At 50.0% G+C, this 18061-nt stretch overlaps 7 protein-coding genes across 7 annotated transcripts; 2 read left to right on the top strand and 5 right to left on the bottom strand.

Annotated features, from left to right (window-relative positions):
* Positions 1 to 2380: 2380 nt before the first annotated feature.
* ALT_4479 (ATP-dependent helicase) lies at positions 2381 to 5459 on the bottom strand (the record flags this gene model as incomplete). Its single annotated transcript, XM_033564517.2, has 2 exons — positions 2381 to 5017; positions 5091 to 5459. The coding sequence occupies 2 exons, from the start codon at positions 5457 to 5459 to the stop codon at positions 2381 to 2383; spliced, it is 3006 nt and encodes a 1001-aa protein (XP_033420408.2).
* Positions 5460 to 5870: 411 nt separating this feature from the next.
* ALT_4480 (acetamidase/formamidase family protein) lies at positions 5871 to 6839 on the bottom strand (the record flags this gene model as incomplete). Its single annotated transcript, XM_033564518.2, has 1 exon — positions 5871 to 6839. One exon carries the CDS (start codon positions 6837 to 6839, stop codon positions 5871 to 5873), a length of 969 nt encoding a protein of 322 aa, XP_033420409.2.
* A 1267-nt stretch (positions 6840 to 8106) lies between these two features.
* Positions 8107 to 9326, bottom strand: ALT_4481 (PP2C family serine/threonine-protein phosphatase; the record flags this gene model as incomplete). The annotated part of the gene is made up of 6 exons (XM_089599756.1): positions 8107 to 8321; positions 8373 to 8501; positions 8571 to 8673; positions 8729 to 9023; positions 9080 to 9189; positions 9261 to 9326. 6 exons carry the CDS (start codon positions 9324 to 9326, stop codon positions 8107 to 8109), a joined length of 918 nt encoding a protein of 305 aa, XP_089456094.1.
* Positions 9327 to 9932: 606 nt separating this feature from the next.
* ALT_4482 (cytochrome b5-like heme/steroid binding domain-containing protein) lies at positions 9933 to 11009 on the top strand (the record flags this gene model as incomplete). Its single annotated transcript, XM_033564520.2, has 1 exon — positions 9933 to 11009. One exon carries the CDS (start codon positions 9933 to 9935, stop codon positions 11007 to 11009), a length of 1077 nt encoding a protein of 358 aa, XP_033420411.2.
* A 197-nt stretch (positions 11010 to 11206) lies between these two features.
* Positions 11207 to 11692, bottom strand: fkbp3 (peptidylprolyl isomerase family protein FPR2; the record flags this gene model as incomplete). The annotated part of the gene is made up of 2 exons (XM_033564521.1): positions 11207 to 11375; positions 11457 to 11692. 2 exons carry the CDS (start codon positions 11690 to 11692, stop codon positions 11207 to 11209), a joined length of 405 nt encoding a protein of 134 aa, XP_033420412.1.
* A 397-nt stretch (positions 11693 to 12089) lies between these two features.
* zrfB (low-affinity Zn(2+) transporter ZRT2) lies at positions 12090 to 13139 on the bottom strand (the record flags this gene model as incomplete). Its single annotated transcript, XM_033564522.2, has 1 exon — positions 12090 to 13139. The coding sequence occupies one exon, from the start codon at positions 13137 to 13139 to the stop codon at positions 12090 to 12092; it is 1050 nt and encodes a 349-aa protein (XP_033420413.1).
* Positions 13140 to 15096: 1957 nt separating this feature from the next.
* ALT_4485 (uncharacterized protein) lies at positions 15097 to 15889 on the top strand (the record flags this gene model as incomplete). Its single annotated transcript, XM_033564523.2, has 2 exons — positions 15097 to 15325; positions 15387 to 15889. 2 exons carry the CDS (start codon positions 15097 to 15099, stop codon positions 15887 to 15889), a joined length of 732 nt encoding a protein of 243 aa, XP_033420414.2.
* Between the last annotated feature and the right edge of the window lie 2172 nt (positions 15890 to 18061).

The raw sequence follows: 18061 nt of genomic DNA on the forward strand, positions 1-18061 counted from the left end.
CAAAATTGTGCGTTGTAGTTTACAGGGAATAACTTTTCTCATTATTTCGCCATTATATCAACGATAGAAACCAAGAGTTCAGTAACGTGGTCGCCGTTTCAGACGCATTGACCTGTCCATGTACTGAGGTGAGGTGAGGTGAGGTGAGGTGAGGTGAGGTACTCCGTACTGCCCTAGCCACATTCCATACCCTTGCAGCGTAAGCATCACTGCTCAGCCTGATGAGGCTGAAGTGTCAATCGCCATCCTGCTTCCTAGGTACAAGTCTTGAGACGACGGGTAGGCGCTCTACGGAGAATTCCGTAAAGACTCTATACGCAATTCCCAACAATGATGGGACCAATGATGATGTAGATGGCTGTGCGAAGTGCGAACTGAGCATATATCTACTGACCACTGTCTGGTGTGGCTGTCGTGCAAAGGCTGAGGCGAGTGGCTGCCTAGTCTCGCGTTCAAGATAGCCTGGACTCTGCCTCCTTCGTCACTGCTGATCCTACTAGGTATTTGACCTGTTTGCATCGCCATACACTCTATATGGGTTCATTCCGTCGAATGAGGGATCATTACTGTAGCACTTAGCCTCCTAACTGCTACGATGGGGTGAGGATGAGCTGTCCATCCATACCATGCCTTAGGCCAGCATTACCGGGTACGGTGCCTTACATAGCTCAACGAAGGCTACTGTATTGATCAGCAGTGATTGGAAGGGTTGCAGTATTAAACGTAATGATACGTGGACTACTGAATCCCCACTGGTCTAACCTGAACAGGGGATAGCCTCACTGAGCTAATGTGGGTCCGATCACCTGATCATGTACTATTAATAACTAGTCCTGTTACAGAATAGTGCTTTGGTTAGTCAAGCCCATAACAATTTACACTTGACCTGGCCTCAAGCCGGCAAGCCAGCTAATGGAGAAATTAATTAAACGAAAGACGAGCATTTAGGACGACGTCTATGGAACAGTACCAAGAAAACGAAGCTAAGACATGTGTTGAGCGAGCACGAAACGAATATTCCGTACGAAGTACCGAAGTACCTCCATGGCCTACCTATACTCCATACACGCCAAAACACCCCATGCCAAATCCATAGCTCCCTGATCCACAACATAAGAGCATAGTCTAAAAGCTACTCTGTCTAGACTCTAGATAGACCGTTTTCGTCCAGATGGAACAAGGTACGGGGTACGACGGAAGATCACAACACCATCGTTTGGTCTATGGAGTTAAAGCACGAAGTACGACATCATGATGGTCAATGCAGACGCAGTATGACCCTCTACTTGCTTGCCAGCACTCCGTACTGTCCAAAGAGACGATAGCTTTAGGGGGCACAGAGTACAACTGTACAAGTCCAACCTATTTCTAGACTCTCCCTAGACCCACCAATTGCCGACTGAGCTTTGATCACTCCCCACGTACTCCGTAGAAGATGGGTAGTGAGAAACAAGTAGCAGAGTTGCGGTGAGCAGTTGGCGTTTTCAGTCTGCTTGACGTGAGGTACACTCGGCGTACCTGAGTCAACACTCATATGCATGTCACTAGGAGTAGCTGTACAACCTGTAAGCTAGTACTGCTCTAAGTCCATTGCTCCTGGAATTAGACCTTACAGTTAGGTTCGCTGTGGGGTGCGCCGGAGTTCCTGCTAGTCTCAAACTATGTAGACTTACAGTACTTTCTTGACCGACAATTCCTGGCTATGTCAGGCCGTGAGAAAGACCGTCTAGACTTCTGTGTAAGGTACGTGTTGTAGGTGGTCAAAGTGAGTAGACCAGAGGCAGGTAAGACTCCATGCGAGAACTCCTCTTTAGGAGCGTGGGTAATCTTGTGTTGAGCTAGCTGTCCGTAAGGAGGAGCAACAGCTCAAAATGCTTCTAGATGCCGATAGGCGCATTATTCTCGCGCCCATTTGGGTCCCAGTCATAGCTGTTGGAGCTGATGTCGATTATGCGCTGGAGGTAGCGGCATCGTCGCGACCCTTTGATCAGTAACCACTACCTAGCTTACATGTTTCTCAAATAGCTTCAGCAGTCAGGGCCCTCGCAGAAACCAAAATTTTGTCTCGGATGTTTCAGTATGATATGTGGATCGTTTCAAACTGGACTGGTAGGATGTTAGAAAAGAAGTGTAATAGGCACGGATTGACTGGGTATTTGGACCCAACGTATCTTCGAGCCAGCGGCGCAAAGAGTGACCAGTGACCATGTCTGATTGCTCGTCTCAGCACAAGAGATAATTACTACATCATCGTATATCTACGTAGATGTTGCAATAAAAGAGTGAGTTTTCTTGCTAGGTGCCACGCCACGCTGTCAGCGTGCCCTATCACTCCTCAACGCCTAACGTCCAACCTATGTATCCCACAAAGCCCACAAGGTCATCGCGATTGCCCGTTGCCTGCCTTTTTCCATCGGTCGGCCCACCCATCATTCACTGTTCTTCGAATCCCCAGCGTCCTTCGCCCCGTTGGACCCGCTTTTTGCACCATCGTCATCGTAGTGGTATGAAACGTGGCCACGGGCCGCACGCCGCCTACCGCGCCCGAAGGCTTCTTATTCTCGCCAGTACCGCTTTCAGCAATGAGAGTCTCCTTCATATTCGGTGGTCCTTGATTCTCCTCACCATTTTGCAAGGTCCGTTTCTCGATGGGCCTCGAGGCTGCGGCCAACCAATTATACTCGTTGCTACCCGATGGCTCAAGAACTGGTCGAGGCGGTTGAATGCGTTGCGTCTGCGGACGATGACACGATAACTGAGTAGGAATGACGCTTTTGAAGGCGGGATTTGACAAAGGGACGTGGTTCGCTTGCCCGAGCAGGCCTTTGGCACCGATCTGAGGCTGCGAAGATGCCATCGGCGCTGGTAGACAAGGATCCTTGGCTTGCGTCGAAGACTTGCCGAAGAATCGCGATATGTTCTCATGAGAAAGTCCAGTTGCATTCCGACCGGCCGGCCCTGTGCTGTTGCGGTTGGATCTGCAATCAACTTTGGGGCCTGAAGATTGCGCGGCTTGTGAGGCAGACGTGGTGCTGATGTAGTCTCGCGCCGATGAGAAGCCGAGCGACATGTTTGTGGACATGGATAACTGCGGATGGTTAACTGTGTACGTAGAGGATGACAGATATGTCGTGGTTGAAGAAAACGACGGATTTGGGTTGTAGCGCCGCCTTTTGGGGTCGGGCTCCTCGCCCCAAGCCCTCGAGCCATCCCACTTAACTATAGCATCGGGGGCTTCTTTGCCATCGGCTGTCCACTGATCATCTCGCAACGAAGGAATTGAGTCGTACGCCACAAGCATGCTCTCGGATGAAGGTCGGGGCCGCCGCAGGATGTCAGCAATTCCATAGACGACCTTCTCCTGCAGGTTAGGCCCAAGTGGTCGAAAGCGATTTTCAATGAGCTTGGGTGGAAGGAAACTCGTCACAGTTGTCGTCGCTTCCTCGTTGCGAGATTGCCTCAGGGGATAACTCAGGTATAACAGCGCCTGCGCTCTTGTCATGGCAACATATAGCAACCGTCTCTCTTCGTCCGAGTCCTCTGCGCGCGAGTGGGGGATAATGCCGTTGTACACAGCCGGCACAAACACCACGGGCCATTCCAGGCCCTTCGCCGCATGAATGGTGGAAATGGTCACTTTTTCTTGGGGTTGATCGCCGTCTTCAGAGAGGACTTCGGTCGACAACGCCACGTTTGCCAGGAATTGCGATAATGCTTCTTCACCCTTATGGGCCTGCTGTTGGGCAAGCCCCTGAATTTCAGGCAGACTATCATCCTGGTCATTTTCAGTCTCAGTCGCAGCCACGTCACCTGCCTGGGCCAGGAGCTCTTCCACGTTCGCCCATCGGTTTTCCTCATTCTGACAGTAAGTTGCTGTTAGATATTCTCGGAAATTGAGTTTCTTAATCACAAACTCAAGAAGCTTGCGAGGTGCGGAGCCGTCCGTACATTCGAGGAGTTTCTGCCTGGATGATTCAATGATTCCAACCAGAGTGCAAAGGCCCTGGTCAGTAAGTTTGGCCAGGTTTTTGTCGGTCGACCTGCGACCCTGCGCTACATCTTTGATGAAATTCCACAAAGGGATCTTCGCTGCGTCTGCACCATTCATCAAAGTCTTCACGGACTCCTCGCCGATCTTTCGTGATGGTACATTGATGATGCGCAGGAGCGCATCACTGTTTCCGGGATTGCTTATGACTCTCAGGTAGTCCAATAGCACCTTGATCTCGACTCTGTCGAAGAATCGCAGGCCACCAACCATCTTGTATGGTACGCCTTGCTTTCCCATCTCAGATTCGATATGTCTCGAGAGAGCAGCTGATCTGAGCAGGATCGCAAAATCCGAGTAGTTGAGCAATTTACCCGTCATAGCTATGGATCGTTTAATCTCAAGCACGATCCATTGAGCCTCGGCCTCCGCAGTTGGCAGCTTGCGCAGCACAGGCATTGTTCCCGGGCGGTGAGTCGGCTGCAGCTTCTTGGCTGGCCTAGATGAGTCCTGCTCAATGACGTCCTGCGCCGATCTTAAAATAGAGCCAGATGAGCGATAGTTGTCTTCTAATAGTATCACCGACGTGTCCTTGTAATGCTGTTGCATTCGCCCGAGGTTCTTGATCTCCGCCGACCTAAATCCATAAATGCTTTGGTCCGGGTCTCCAACCACAGTGATCCGGCGATTTCTTACTGCAAATAAATTCATCAACTCGTACTGAATATGGTTAGTGTCTTGAAATTCATCGACCAGGACTGCCTGCACGTTTGAGACGCATTGTGGATGTCGTCTCAGCAAATCGGCACATCGGAGAAGAAGGTCGTCATAGTCGAGCAAATTGGACGTCGCTAGGTAGATCTCGTACTCGCGATAGATTTGGACAAATTCGTGATGCTCCGCCGACTTTAAACCTCTGGAATACTTCACCGCGGCCTCATCCGGGCTGACTCCATGAGCTTTCTGGTGAGATATGCGCGCTCGAGCAGTGTTTGGCTGAATGCTGCACCGTAGACGTTTCACTATCCTCTGCAGATAGCATTGTTTAGCAACAGATGACTAGAGTGTAGAAAAGATCACGGCGTCAACAGGGGATCCCTACTTTGATGATTGCCAAGCTATCGCTGGAGTCTGCGATGCCGAAACCTCTCCGCAGCCCGATCAGATAACCGTAGCTCACCAGGTACCGACGACATATTGAGTGGAAAGTTCCAAGAATCAGTTTAGACTGTACTTCATCGCCTACCAGCTTCGCGAGACGTTCTCGCATCTCACGACTCGCTTTGATGGTGAACGTGCAGCAGATGACATCCTGCGGTTGGTATCCATAATGCGAAAGGAGATACGCGACGCGTGCGGTCAATGTCTTCGTCTTTCCAGAGCCAGGAGGAGCGAGGACTTGCAAGATGGAAGCAGGAGAAGTTACTGCGGCTTTTTGAGCGGTATTAAGGCCTTCCAATGTGGAATCCATGTGGTCCAGAAAGATAGATTGCCGTTGTTTAGTGTTATGTTACATGCACTTCACCCCCGACAGGCCTCGACACGCTTGCGACACGAAATCATGTGACTTATTGTGCAAAATAGCAAATACAGCAGCCGTTGGTTTCTACAGAGTGACATTTGAGATATACCATTAAATAGTTGATGGCATCTTAATAATACTCATGAGAACGTATTATTCGAAGTATTTCTTCGCGAACAAAGTGGGTATCATAACATCGGAAGGACATAGCTGAGGGCGCATGAACCAAAGCAAGAAAGATATCCCGGGTTCATAAGACCAGAAAACTCCTAATGATTGACCTCTGTAACTTCGGAATTCTCGATACATACTTGAGTCAATCACCATGTGCAGCTGGATGGCATAAATATGGCTGAAGGCTCACTGACTTGAGCCAAAAATGCCCAACGGGATTGTCATTGCCACCACGTAGTTAGGCATGTTTACCGCCTCAATGATCTGTAGATCGCCTGCTACACTGGCTATTATGTATGCCTCACAATGAGTCAAGCCCTTAGTGGCCACCATCCACTGAATGATGTTCCGGACCGCTGTTTTGGAGGCCTCGTGAAGCGTTTGGCCGACACCGGTTGTTGCGTATCGGCCAGATACAGGCATTCTAGTTGTCGGCAGATTGCTGGACGAGGTCTCATATTGTGGACTTGTCACCCACGGCATGTCCTTGCACAGTTCGAATCGAAGTGTAGCCTTGATTGAGGTCTCGATTGCGGTGCCGCACACTTCTCCATGGCCCTGGGCAGCGTGGCCATCACCACAGCTAAAGAGAGCCCCGTCCGTTTGCACGGGCAGGTAGAGGGTGGACCCGACGGTCAAGTCACGGCAATCCAGATTACCTCCGGCGTTTGTGGGAGGAACCGTAGACAAGTCCTCGTCTGTTGCAGGCGCCAGGCCGATACAACCCAGGAATGGGCGCAAAGGAATCTGTATATTATCCTTGAAAAGAATGCATCCTTGTTCCTTATTGATTTGCCAAATATGAAGCGCAGGATCCGGAAAGTCGTCTGCTAAGAGTCCGAATCCAGGGATAGTAGCTGTCCATCCCCAGTCCGCGGTCTCCAAAGCGATGACTTCGACTTTCAACGTATCGCCTGGTTGGGCATTTTGAATATAAACTGGACCAAAGACCGGATTTGCCGCATCCATATCCAAGGAGCTTATTGCTGAAGCGTCAGAGGTCCTCTCAATTCGCCCATTACTGCTGTCAATCGTATCAAACGTGACGACCTCGCCTGATGAAATAACTAATGCAGGTGGGATCTTTCTCGACCATCGTGCATGTCCACTGTCGCGCCCAATATGGCACATCTGGCATGCGGGTGTTGAATTCATGGCGTTGTCCTGGATGGTAAGAGCTTGATCGTAGGGGCGCTCCCGACACCGGAGAAGAGTGATTGAACCTTAACAGTACAGGTTCTCGCTCCAGCAAAAGGACGGAAAAGAAAGGAGGACATCAAGTCAGAGGAACTTCCTAGAACAAAAGCAACTGAATCATGAAGTGGAATCATTTTCACTTTTAGCCTTCCACAGAGAATGGCAGATCTATGATGAATCCGATATCATTAGCCAATCGGGAGTCCCCACTCAGAAGGAGTGTCAGATTGTCAAATATAGCGGCAAATTCCACGAGTCTCTCCTGAGTCCTAATTTGAGAAAAGGATGAGACATTAGTAGACTGGATAGGCAGGTGGTATCTCACAGCAGGGAACAATGATAATGATCTGACAGGGCTTAACTAAAGCGAACCGGAATTTATACCAGAGAGGAAGGTGATGGAGCTCTTCGTCCACGCAACCCTTGGATCAGTGGACCTCATGGTGAACAGAGGTCGGGGAGCTGCCGCCGGAAGGGGTCCAATCAGGGCGTGAAGATTTCCTTGTATTCGGCGTTGTATTCGGAACCCGTCCATACCAGTCCATCGAAGTATCTACTATTGTTCCACTGAGTATGGGCAGTTGACGCATGGACGGACAAAGTGATCAGATTCAGGTCGGGCTCGCTATTTTCGATGGAGTTTTGATCGAGCAGGGGTTGGTTCTCAAGTCAGCCATGACTAAAGTCATTCTGCATACTGAGGACTGGGGGTGGGTGTGATGGAGTCACACCCAGTGCATTTTAGCGTGGTTATTATTATAATCAACTAGTGTTGATGCTTGTTAATTGGAGAAAAGCACCTTCTCTTTCAGGGATAGAGAGTCTTGGGCATCTTTCCCTAACGGTACTCAGGATCATTACGGAGTAGAACTACAGAATATGTGGTTAATACTCCGAATCCGCTTTATAGATCAACGCCACAGGATTGTGACTCGCATATGACCTCTATTTCATTTTGATCGTTTAATTTGAATGAGCGACTCCGTACTCCGTATTCCCACGTCTATCAATCTAATCCAGATGCTCTATGTACATTTTAGCCGCCCATGAAAATGCAGTCCATTTTTTCATATCCCTCCAGCCCGTGTCCAAGATATCCAGAATTTATCACAGTGTATGTATCATCTCATCTAATTGCGTACCTACACTTCCATGACAGATATTATTAGAGGGTTCTGTTACTGCTTTCTTCTGATGGTTTTCAGAGACCTGCTCTGCCTTGGCTCTAGGTGTTTTGACCGTCCAATAGAGCCACGATACAGGATGCGTTATCGCTTCCCCCCTTTGCCGTTTGGGCTGCAGCAGTAGTCGCAATTTCTTGAGCTATGTCGCCAGCTCTCATGCCGCGCATGGATAACCTCATCACATGATGGATCAATGTTGCATCGTCAATGTTATCACTAACGCCGTCGGACGTGACCACCACGAGATAACGTCGATCTGGCGAAAGCGTCATCCGGGTCATGTGAGGTTCCACAGACAGAAAATTACCTCGGGTCTCTGGTGCTGAAGTACTAGCAGACGCCCGTCGGGTCTTTGAGGATGAATATTCGTCACCGGCATTGTTGATTGGGTTCTTATACTGAAGATCCCCCAGCGCTCGTGACATGTTCAGGCTGCCTAGGAGGAGTCAAGATGGCAAATGTCAGGAATTGATATAGCTTTGAGTTTTTGCATAACAATACGCACCTAGGCGAGCAGTCCCTCTTCTCGTGTTGACAGCGCCGCCAGCGTCTTCAATTCGAGCCTTCTCATCGGGTGTATCCGGTTTATGAGACTTCGAAAGCCGTCGCTAAGGCATCAATCAGCCAAAATTCCTTGGGAATCAGCAAGCACTCCTCACTTACGATTTGGGATGGGTGGTCGGTTCGGTTATCACGCTCGGCCAGGATGACGTGTGAGTCTCCGAGATTGGCTACAACAAGATCGCCCTTGGTGAGATTGACGAAGCACAGCGCGACAGTGGAACCGGAAACGGCAGGCTCGGTGGTTAGGTTATTGAAGGTGTCCAGCAAAACAGCATCTTCATCGATCAATGCCCCTCTTATGGCACCTTCATAATCGCCTTGGTCGAACTCGGGACGCTTAGCTAGTAACAAGTGCAGGTTCCGGCTGGCATGATCCGAGACTAGCTCTGAGCCACTAATCATTATGGTCAGCCTACATCCTCTCAGCAGCTAACTCGACAAAGCCCTTACTGTCCGTCGTAGACCGCGAAAAAGGTGAGCTTATCGTTTGTCTGAGAAGGAAACTGATCTGGCAAAACGAATGTGCAACGATCCTCCTGAAAAGGTCGACCCCCTTGGACCTGGAGTTGGATTAGTCGAAGAATAACAGCTGTGCTGCCGATTGATTTAGAGAACAGAAAGGGTTTCTTACTTGGCCTGCTCCTGCATCGAACAACAGAAGCGCATCTGAGGTAGACAAGATGGTATTGCGAAACATTTGGTATTTGAAGTTACTTTTAGAATGGATAATAACCGCTCAACGTATCACCTTGGAAAGATGCTCGTTATCATCTAGGAGAGTCAACGCTGCCAATGGTTCGAATCTTGGCCAACCGGTGGTGGCGCCTCGACACCAGGACGCCTTGAGATCAATCACAGCTGTTTGCTTAGCCGTCATATCGTGCTCATCCATGCGTGGCCACCGTAGGTCCTCATCCGTGGATTCAGCGTAGCACGATAGCCTGCTCGACAGGTTCTAGTACACTCATAGTGGAAATTGTCCTCTGCGGATAAGCATGATGAGACAGAAAATGGGTGTAATAATCATAACTCGGTCATGGAGATCATGAAGACTGTTTCAAGAGAGCAAGAAAGGTGAATAGTATATCTTTTCGAAATAAGTGGAGGTAGGTACAGACTCTACGGAGTACTGTACGGTTGTGTCTATCCATACCATAATTCCAAGCTTGGTTGTAAGCACGAGCCACTACTCTGTTTCTGTCGTCATTTTTTGCCTTTTGTTCCCCTCCGCTCATCAGGCACCTTCGCTCACCGATTTCTATAGACTATTCTAGACCTCTATTCTAGACCTCGGTGCTCCGGTATGGGCTGGGTCGGAGTAGTGACGCTTCTTGCGACTGCATGCTATTTGTTCTATCGATACCCTCCTGCATCATGGACTCAAGAGCTCCCTCCTGCCCCTTCGCCTCAGCCGCCGGGATCAACCTCCGATGAAGCCGAGACAAACAACCTTCCTTCGAAAAATAATAATTTACGGAGGAATGAATTGAAGACACCGAAGAACGAGAATGAAGATGCGGAGGATCCCCAAACGACACCAAAAGCGTCAGCGACGAAGCCACCGGCTCTCCATATCCCGACACTCCACCTTGCCAGCGACCAGACTGACGAGGCAGCTGGTCCGAGTAAGCGAAACAATGAGCAGCGAACACGCGATGGCTCTGCCAAATCGCCACTGGATTTTGAATCTATTACTTTGAGCGAAATAAAAACGATTCCCGTGGTGCCTCCGCGCCAGACCGGATCCAGCACCTCCTCTTTGATGCCTCCCCCTCCCCCTCCACGTCTACGACCGTCGACGCTACAGAACCAGCAGCCTCAGCCAACCTCATCGCTAAGTCCCGGACGGTACCTCCCACGTCCTAGTGGGGGCAGCGCACTTCGTCCGCCACCATCTGCTGCTGCCTCTCTGCGCGTGCCACCGGGCAGCCGCGCCGCAAGCAACAACTCGCTTGCGCCTACACAAGTCACGCTGAAACCGTCGACTACAGCGAAGAAGGCAATTTTGGAACCAGGATACTCGCCGCTCGATTGGGCCGCGCTCACAGCGAAGCCGAACAATAATCTGCGGGGTGCAAACCTACCCCCGACTCTCATCAGAGTGTCACCGTCAATGCTGAAGGCGCAAAATGGACGCAAGGGCAGCGATGCGTGGACTTCCTACCAGGGCAAGGTCTACAATATCACTCCGTACCTCCCTTTCCATCCCGGGGGCAAGGGAGAGCTGCTTCGGGGTGCAGGCAAGGACTCTGGGAAACTGTTCATGGAGATCCACCCGTGGGTGAACTGGGATGCGATCCTGGGGGAGTGCCTAGTGGGCATTCTCATATCGGAGAACGAAGCGAAAGCCAACGAGAGCAGTCTCGATGCGATGGACTGATTTTATAATTGGCATTTGGCGGAGTAAGGTACATGTGTAGACTTGGGGCCTGGATGTATATCATGTTTTATTTGCACAACTAGATAGATACCCATAGAGAAGTCCGCATCGGGACCATCAACCTATATGATTACCTGCGGCGTTCCTGCAAGCCTAGGGAAACACTGTCATCTCTTTATAGCGATCCATCCAAAAACCTACAGCTCATCATTATCAACACCTTCAATCTGCACCAACTCCGTCTCGAAAATCAACGTCGCGCCGCCAGGAATGGGACCGATCCCGCGGTCGCCATACCCATACTCAGGCGGGATCGTCAGCGTCCGCTTCTCTCCCACACACATATCCAAAAGCCCTTCATCCCACCTAGAGAATTGAATAAACCCCATGAGTCAGCCACTCCTCCTCTGAAACGAAGTACCCGAAACGAGACGTAAGAAAACTCACCCCTTAATGACCCGCCCCGCACCAAGCTTGAACTTCAACGGCTGGTTGCGACCATAGCTCGAGTCGAACTCGGAACCATCCGCCGCGAGGGTGCCCCGGTAGTGCATGTGGACTGTATCGCCCTTTGTGGTCTTGCGGTTGCATTCGACCTCGTGGGTCTTCTTGATGCCGAGGTCGGCCGAGAGGGCGAGTGTGGTGAGGGAGAGGAAGAGGGCGGAGACGAGAGGAATGCGCATTTTGACAGTTATTGACGATTGGAATGGAGGAATTGGAATTTACTGAAGAAGATATCGGGAGGTAGATGAATTGGACCGTCGCTGTGTGTTGGGTCGGCTGTTGTTGGGTGTGACGTGCCCCAGTCGAGGCAACGTGGTTAGATGGTGATCTGCCGCAGTTTGCTTAGTATGCGGAGGTCCGTCGACAACACGTATCACCATCCAACATATTCGATGGTTGTGATTTTGTTGTTTCCTCTACAGTCCGACATGTTGACCATATCTTTTATTAGGTGAAAACGGGAATTGCTACTTTGTTACGAGAATCCGGCCAAGTAGGTGAAATTGAAGCAAATTAGATTATTTGGATATGATCTATATACATATACACAGAGCCAATGTTGTTGACAGTAATAGATTAAGCCCATTTTCCTAGCAACGCCATCAGCAACGCACCCAGACATAGTAGACCAAACGCCGCAAGAACAGTTCGGATCGGTGCCTTGCGCATCGATGGACTGAACATGAACTCATGCGCCATGAGCTCCACAAGAGCCGTGTAGATGAGGATACCGGCGGAAATGGAATCGAAAACTCCGTTGACAACGAGAGTGGTGTAACCTTCGGGGGGGTAGCTGTTACGCACCCCCAATCCGATAGCAATGGCAATAGGCGTAGAGAGGCCATATGCGAGTCCAAGTAGGTAGGGAGTAAAGCGTTTTGAGCTGGGCCAATGGGTCGTTGCCAGGCGGGAGCCCAGACCCAGACCTTCGAAGGTTTGGTGGAAGACCAGGACAATGTAGAGCGTGGTAAATTCTTCTCCGGCTACCGCCAAGGTCAGGCCGATGAAGATCGAATGGAAGATGATACCGAACTCCAGGATGAAAACGGATGTCAACTGAGCGGCATAGTCCTCAACTGAGGAGGCCTTTTCACCCAACTCGGTGTCGTGATGCTCGCGGGAGTGACCGAGATGATCCTCTCCAGGCAGGTGGCTTTTGGATTCGACGGTCGCGGCCGGAACATCAACATGATCGTCGTGTCCCAAATCACCCAAGTGGTCATGACCAAAGCGTGCGTACCGCATCACCATCAACTCAACGAAGAACAGCACAACAATGGTCATGAGGACGATACCTTCGACCCATGAGTATTCGGTAATCGGACCAGTGAGACACTCATTAGTCAATGCCTCTTCTGCTGGGGCTAAAAGATGGATGAAGGCGGTAGCAATAATGACACCCGAGCCAAAGTACTTTGCAACGAAAAAAGCCCGTCTGAGAAACTTCGAGGTGCCAAAGCTTCGTGCGAAGACCGGAAACACAGCACCAAACATCGAGCCGACCATAATCACGAAGATGGACGATATACGTAAGCCCATGCGCCCGTCGTACTCGTTCCCGGTATTACAAGAAGGCGTGGCGCCCGTCTCCGGGTCGCGCACCAGAAGAGTGTGAAGGCCTTGCATGATGGTTTTCCGTGCGACTTAGAAGGCGAATCGACAGAGCCTCTGGAAGTATAGGTAGGTATCGCAGCCCGATCCGCGAATTCAAGCAGCACGGACCACTTCTGAGCTATGAATGAGGTGGATGGGAGATGAAAGCGCACAGATCAGATCACTCAAGGGATGATCGACACAGGCGAAAGCCCAATCAAATCAAGGCAGACGTCGGACAAAATATTCCACGAAGCAGACACAACGTGGAAACAAGCTCTGTTGAGTAGAGAACAAGCGATCTTGTCCTTCCTTGAAGGCTTGGCCGGGCCTCTTATATGGGCACAGCCTTCGGTCAATCCGACGACAAGCTCGGAAAATTCTGATGACAATCCTCAAGGTCCCTACTATTCACTTAGACTGAGTGCTTAGGCTGCTCAGCCTGTGATAAGAGCGAGGTCAGAGACTTGGCCGTCGTGTATTCGCTGACAGTCAGGGCAGCACCAGGGGATTTCGAATCCGCAATTGAGGACCTTGGTGGCACAGCGAGAGACCCAGCAGTCAACCAGGGATTCCGCGATTCCCAATGAATTGTTTGTATGGGAGATGAGATATCCGATGATGGACTCTCGTTCGCGATTACCAAATTTACCACGAAGACAGACAAGAACCCTGTGAGAACGGCATATGTTCGTCGAGGAAGTGTACAGAGTACAGACGGTGAGAATTGATGGTTGGAACGAGGACCATGGTGACAGTAGATCTCCCACATCACTCTGAATCATCTATTTCGTTGGTGGGAGTGGTCTCTTGATGGGGACCTTGGGAGAAAGCGGCGCCGCAACCTTTTTGGTAACCAGCGAACAAACGTCAACGACGAAGAGTTTTCGTCCCGCCCCGTGAGGACCCTGGGAGCACGCTATCCCCCAATTCCACTGCTTCTGATTGGCAGCGGGCCAGTCTCAGGCCGAGTCTATATCACGTAAGCAACCTTATGTTCGCACGGAGTCCATCTTGGGCCAATTAGACTACCTCCCACATGGGATATGCAAGGGCAATTCGAGGTCCTCGCCAGATGAAATAGGAAATCAAAACGATTTTGAGACCATCTTGAAGTACTCCGTATATTTATACTACCTCGGAGTAGAATGATTAGAGGAGTTGTTGTGATCCATTTCAAGGAAGAGTTGTAGGAAAGAGGTGCGGCATAAGTACGACATATATAGTATGCAGTGTGCGGTCAAAGACAGAGGTGGATTCGATATCCGCCATCATTCGTAGCCTTACGTAGTTCTCCGTGCGAGGTCTCGCTCTCAGAGAAGCGAGGAGAGGGAGATTTTGTGGACGTGATACTATTCGGCAGGGAGAATATGAAGCTGAATTTGTTATAGTGACTGCGGTGGTGGTATATCACACGTCAGTATGAACTTCAATAGTACATCCTATGTCCCGATAATCGGCGTCTGTCGAACCATCAGTTAAATTCAGAGAAAACGGCCTAGACTACTGTGCACGGAGGACAATCCTGGCAAAGAACAGACTCGTGGAAAGTCTGGACTCTTAATCAGGCGATATCAGTATGGATATATGGAAGTCACAAGGCTCGCCCAAAGAATAATGGCACGTAATAGGGCTGATGAACCATATATCCCTATAGATCTAGAAGATGTGAATCCTGAAGCTCCCAAACATCAGGTCCAAGAGATGAATGTTTCTGATGTTTGGAAACGTGAGAAACATGGTTGGAGCTACTTACGAGGCTTAATCTGCTGGGGATTCCATTACTGATGTCACGTGCTCATTCAACTCCGCAGCATGACTGCCTGCTTGGGGAGGGCCCCTTCACTAACCACCCTCTGTATCATATGGTACACCAGCTTTGTGATAGCATCCGCCTCCGTTGCTCTTAGAGGATCTTTTGTAACGACGAATTTCAGTGGGGACAGAGGCAACTGGTCAATTGACTGTGACGTCAATCCTTCCAATCGGCATGGCACCTGTTCGGCGTTACCTTCGAATCAGCAAATACTCTGTCCTAGAATGTCGAATCTATCTCGAGAATCCGTCCGATTCTCGGTGGCTCCTTGATAGTCGAGACCCTGTACTCCCCCGGATATTCGCCGCTATTCGTCCGTTGGTGCTACCAAAGTTACGAGAGGAAAATGAAAGGTTATTTGCTAAGAAGAAAGGGAAGCCGGTCAAAGATGTGATAGCTGAAGGTACTATGGGCTTCCTATTTTGGGAATAGTGAATATCGGGTGATTGTTGACTCTGACGCAGATGAGTTCGAGGTCACCTTATTCCTTCGCGAATCTCGCACACGCCACTCACTTTTAACTCGACACAAGACATTCGAGGGCGCTGCAGACACGATAGATATTCCTGTGATTCGGTCCGAAGGAGGCGGCGACAGGATCTTGGTTGAGAGTGACAGTGAAGCTGACACCGATCTGCGCGATATTCCGCAAGCGAACAAAGGCGACGCCAATGGGGAAAAACGCCGAGGGACGGACGTGCAGAGCCCAGGTGGAGAACGTACATCAAAGCGCCTGAGAGAAACTGATTCGCCTCTGGAGGAGCTTGGTGGTGACGACGATGACAAGAAGCTAGGTTTTCGGACACAGTACGAAGGGTTCAATATCTACGGCTGGGTCCTATGTCTGCTGGTGACGCGAAAGGGCGCCAAGGCGAGAGCTCGGCCAGCCGCTTCTGATACTTCACGTCAGGCGCTAATGGAAGAGTGGATTTCCACTCAGGCTCAGGGGGACTTGAACGAAGATTGAAGCTTGTCCGATATTGTCAGTGGTTCGGTTGGCAGCGAGACATGGCCGTGAGTGACATCCAAGGTAGCGAGGGGTTGCCCCTTTCTGTCAGCTCCCTTTATTGTCAATACGGGGATCGGAAGCAACAACGTCATCTGCTACATACTGAAACCTGCATGAATCGTGCCACCACAGTGTCTTACGACGATGAGACATGGGCCGTTACCTCGAGACCAGTGCCCGCAACATGGAGTATTCAAGCATATAGCATGGATTACATGCGGCAGGAGCCAAAAGGTCACTTAGATTGCAACCATGTTGTCGTGCAGTATCGACTAGAATGTGCAGAGAGTTGCATCGCCCTGGCCTGCTGTCGCATGACGGAACAGCAACCCTGCATCTCTTGTCAACCCATCAGCATGCGTCTCGGAGCAGCAATTACTCAATATTGCCTCTGTTGACAGGCTTGCGGTTCGGAAGCATTGAGCTTCGTGTGCAAGTGTTTTAGTTGGTAGCACAGCATCAATGCCTTGCGCAGCTGGATGTGGGATTGCCATACGTATGATGCCAATACGACGATTCTATGGTGGAGTCTCGAAAAAGAGGTTTTAGCCATCTTGAGACATACTACTACCTCCTGTTATTGTTGCGTTTCTTCTAGTCAAGCCACAACGCCGGAATTAAGCTTGTTGGCTGGCCTTGGGTTGCCATCCGCAGCCATCACCAGTTCGCCCCTGGTACATGCGTGGCGCATCGATTTAGAGTTTAGATTCCGCTTGTTCAATCAGTATCATCCTCTTGAACCGATGCTCTGAGGACAATTTGCCGAAGCTTCATGATGCTACAAGATAAATTCTTAATCCTCACTTCAATGTCACCAAGTCGTCCATGTCTACAACTATGGAGAAAGGGGGAAACTGGGGCTCTAGGTCTCTCGACATCGAAAACGGGAACAGTTGTTCCTTGAACAAGTCGCAGCCATCGCGAAACAAGACATTCCGTCGGGCTATCTCCGTTTTAAGTTCATGCGTTCGATCTCCGGGCCTCGTCTCCGGGCTTCTCTGGCTTACCAGTTATTGCCGCTCACCAATTCACGGGGGAGTAACAGCGAACACCGGACGTGTCTCATTCCCCGTCAACAAGATACCTGTGGGGCTTGAAGTTTCATCATTTCAACTTCGACTGGCGGACATCCGATCGTCTCATGCGTAAAGTCTGTAGCCGATCACAATCCTGGTCACAGATCATTACTCCAGCTACATGGATGAACGACCCATGATGAACATGGTTTGACGTCAGAACGGCTTGCTGATCGTGTCTCGGATGTTGGCTCCTAGACAGAGACTATCTCGATACTCCATACCCAAAGAATTTTTTCCTATCCGCCCATCCCGACGGGTCGTGTAGGGTGGATCACTACTGCAGACTCTAAGTAGTCTCGTGATCAACGCGAAGAAGGAAGCTACTAGTCTCATGAGCCCACTTGGCGAGCGTTTAGCAGTTCTAGCATAGCAGTCACTCCAGTCAGATAGTAGCGCTTTGTGTCAATTCACAACCACATTCGGAATATGGGACTGAAGGGGACTACGGAAGCGACGGACTCAGCAGATCGTTTTGAATATGGAGTCACTATCGAGCAGTGGACCATGGATTCGCTGGTTTCTAGAAACAATCCAGGGTAAAGGAGACAGGAAAATCCGACACTGAGGGTCTGGAGAATCGATGGGAGTGAAACACATGAAATTCGGTGGGTAATCATACTGAATCTTGCTTGGTACCGATGACTACCTTACTCTGGGTATCGACTGGGTACATGGAATCAATAATTTTCAAACAGAAAATATATACCCTCAGAGCGCGGGAATGGCGTAATTCTTCAATAGAGACTACATAAACCAAAGATACTGTGTTTACTGACAAGGAATCTAAGTCCATTTGCCTTATTCATACAATTGCTAATAGAAACGCAAAGCCGTGGTTATCTGATAGCCCTGCTGTTGGCCAACGTAGCCGAGATATTAAAGAAGGACCTGCATAACGATGACAAGTGTAATCCGTATGAAATTGTGCGTCTTCGCAGCTAAATTCCCCGGCTGAAGACCATTTAAGACTCCGGCCTATTACAAGCAGACTAAAATGCTAAGTGTCAATCTAACTCCCAACGGCGTGGAAAGAACCCCCCAACAGTGGAGG

Source organism: Aspergillus lentulus, assembly GCF_001445615.1.
Source record: "Aspergillus lentulus DNA, contig: Alt08, strain: IFM 54703, whole genome shotgun sequence".
Taxonomy (NCBI): Eukaryota; Fungi; Ascomycota; class Eurotiomycetes; order Eurotiales; family Aspergillaceae; genus Aspergillus; species Aspergillus lentulus.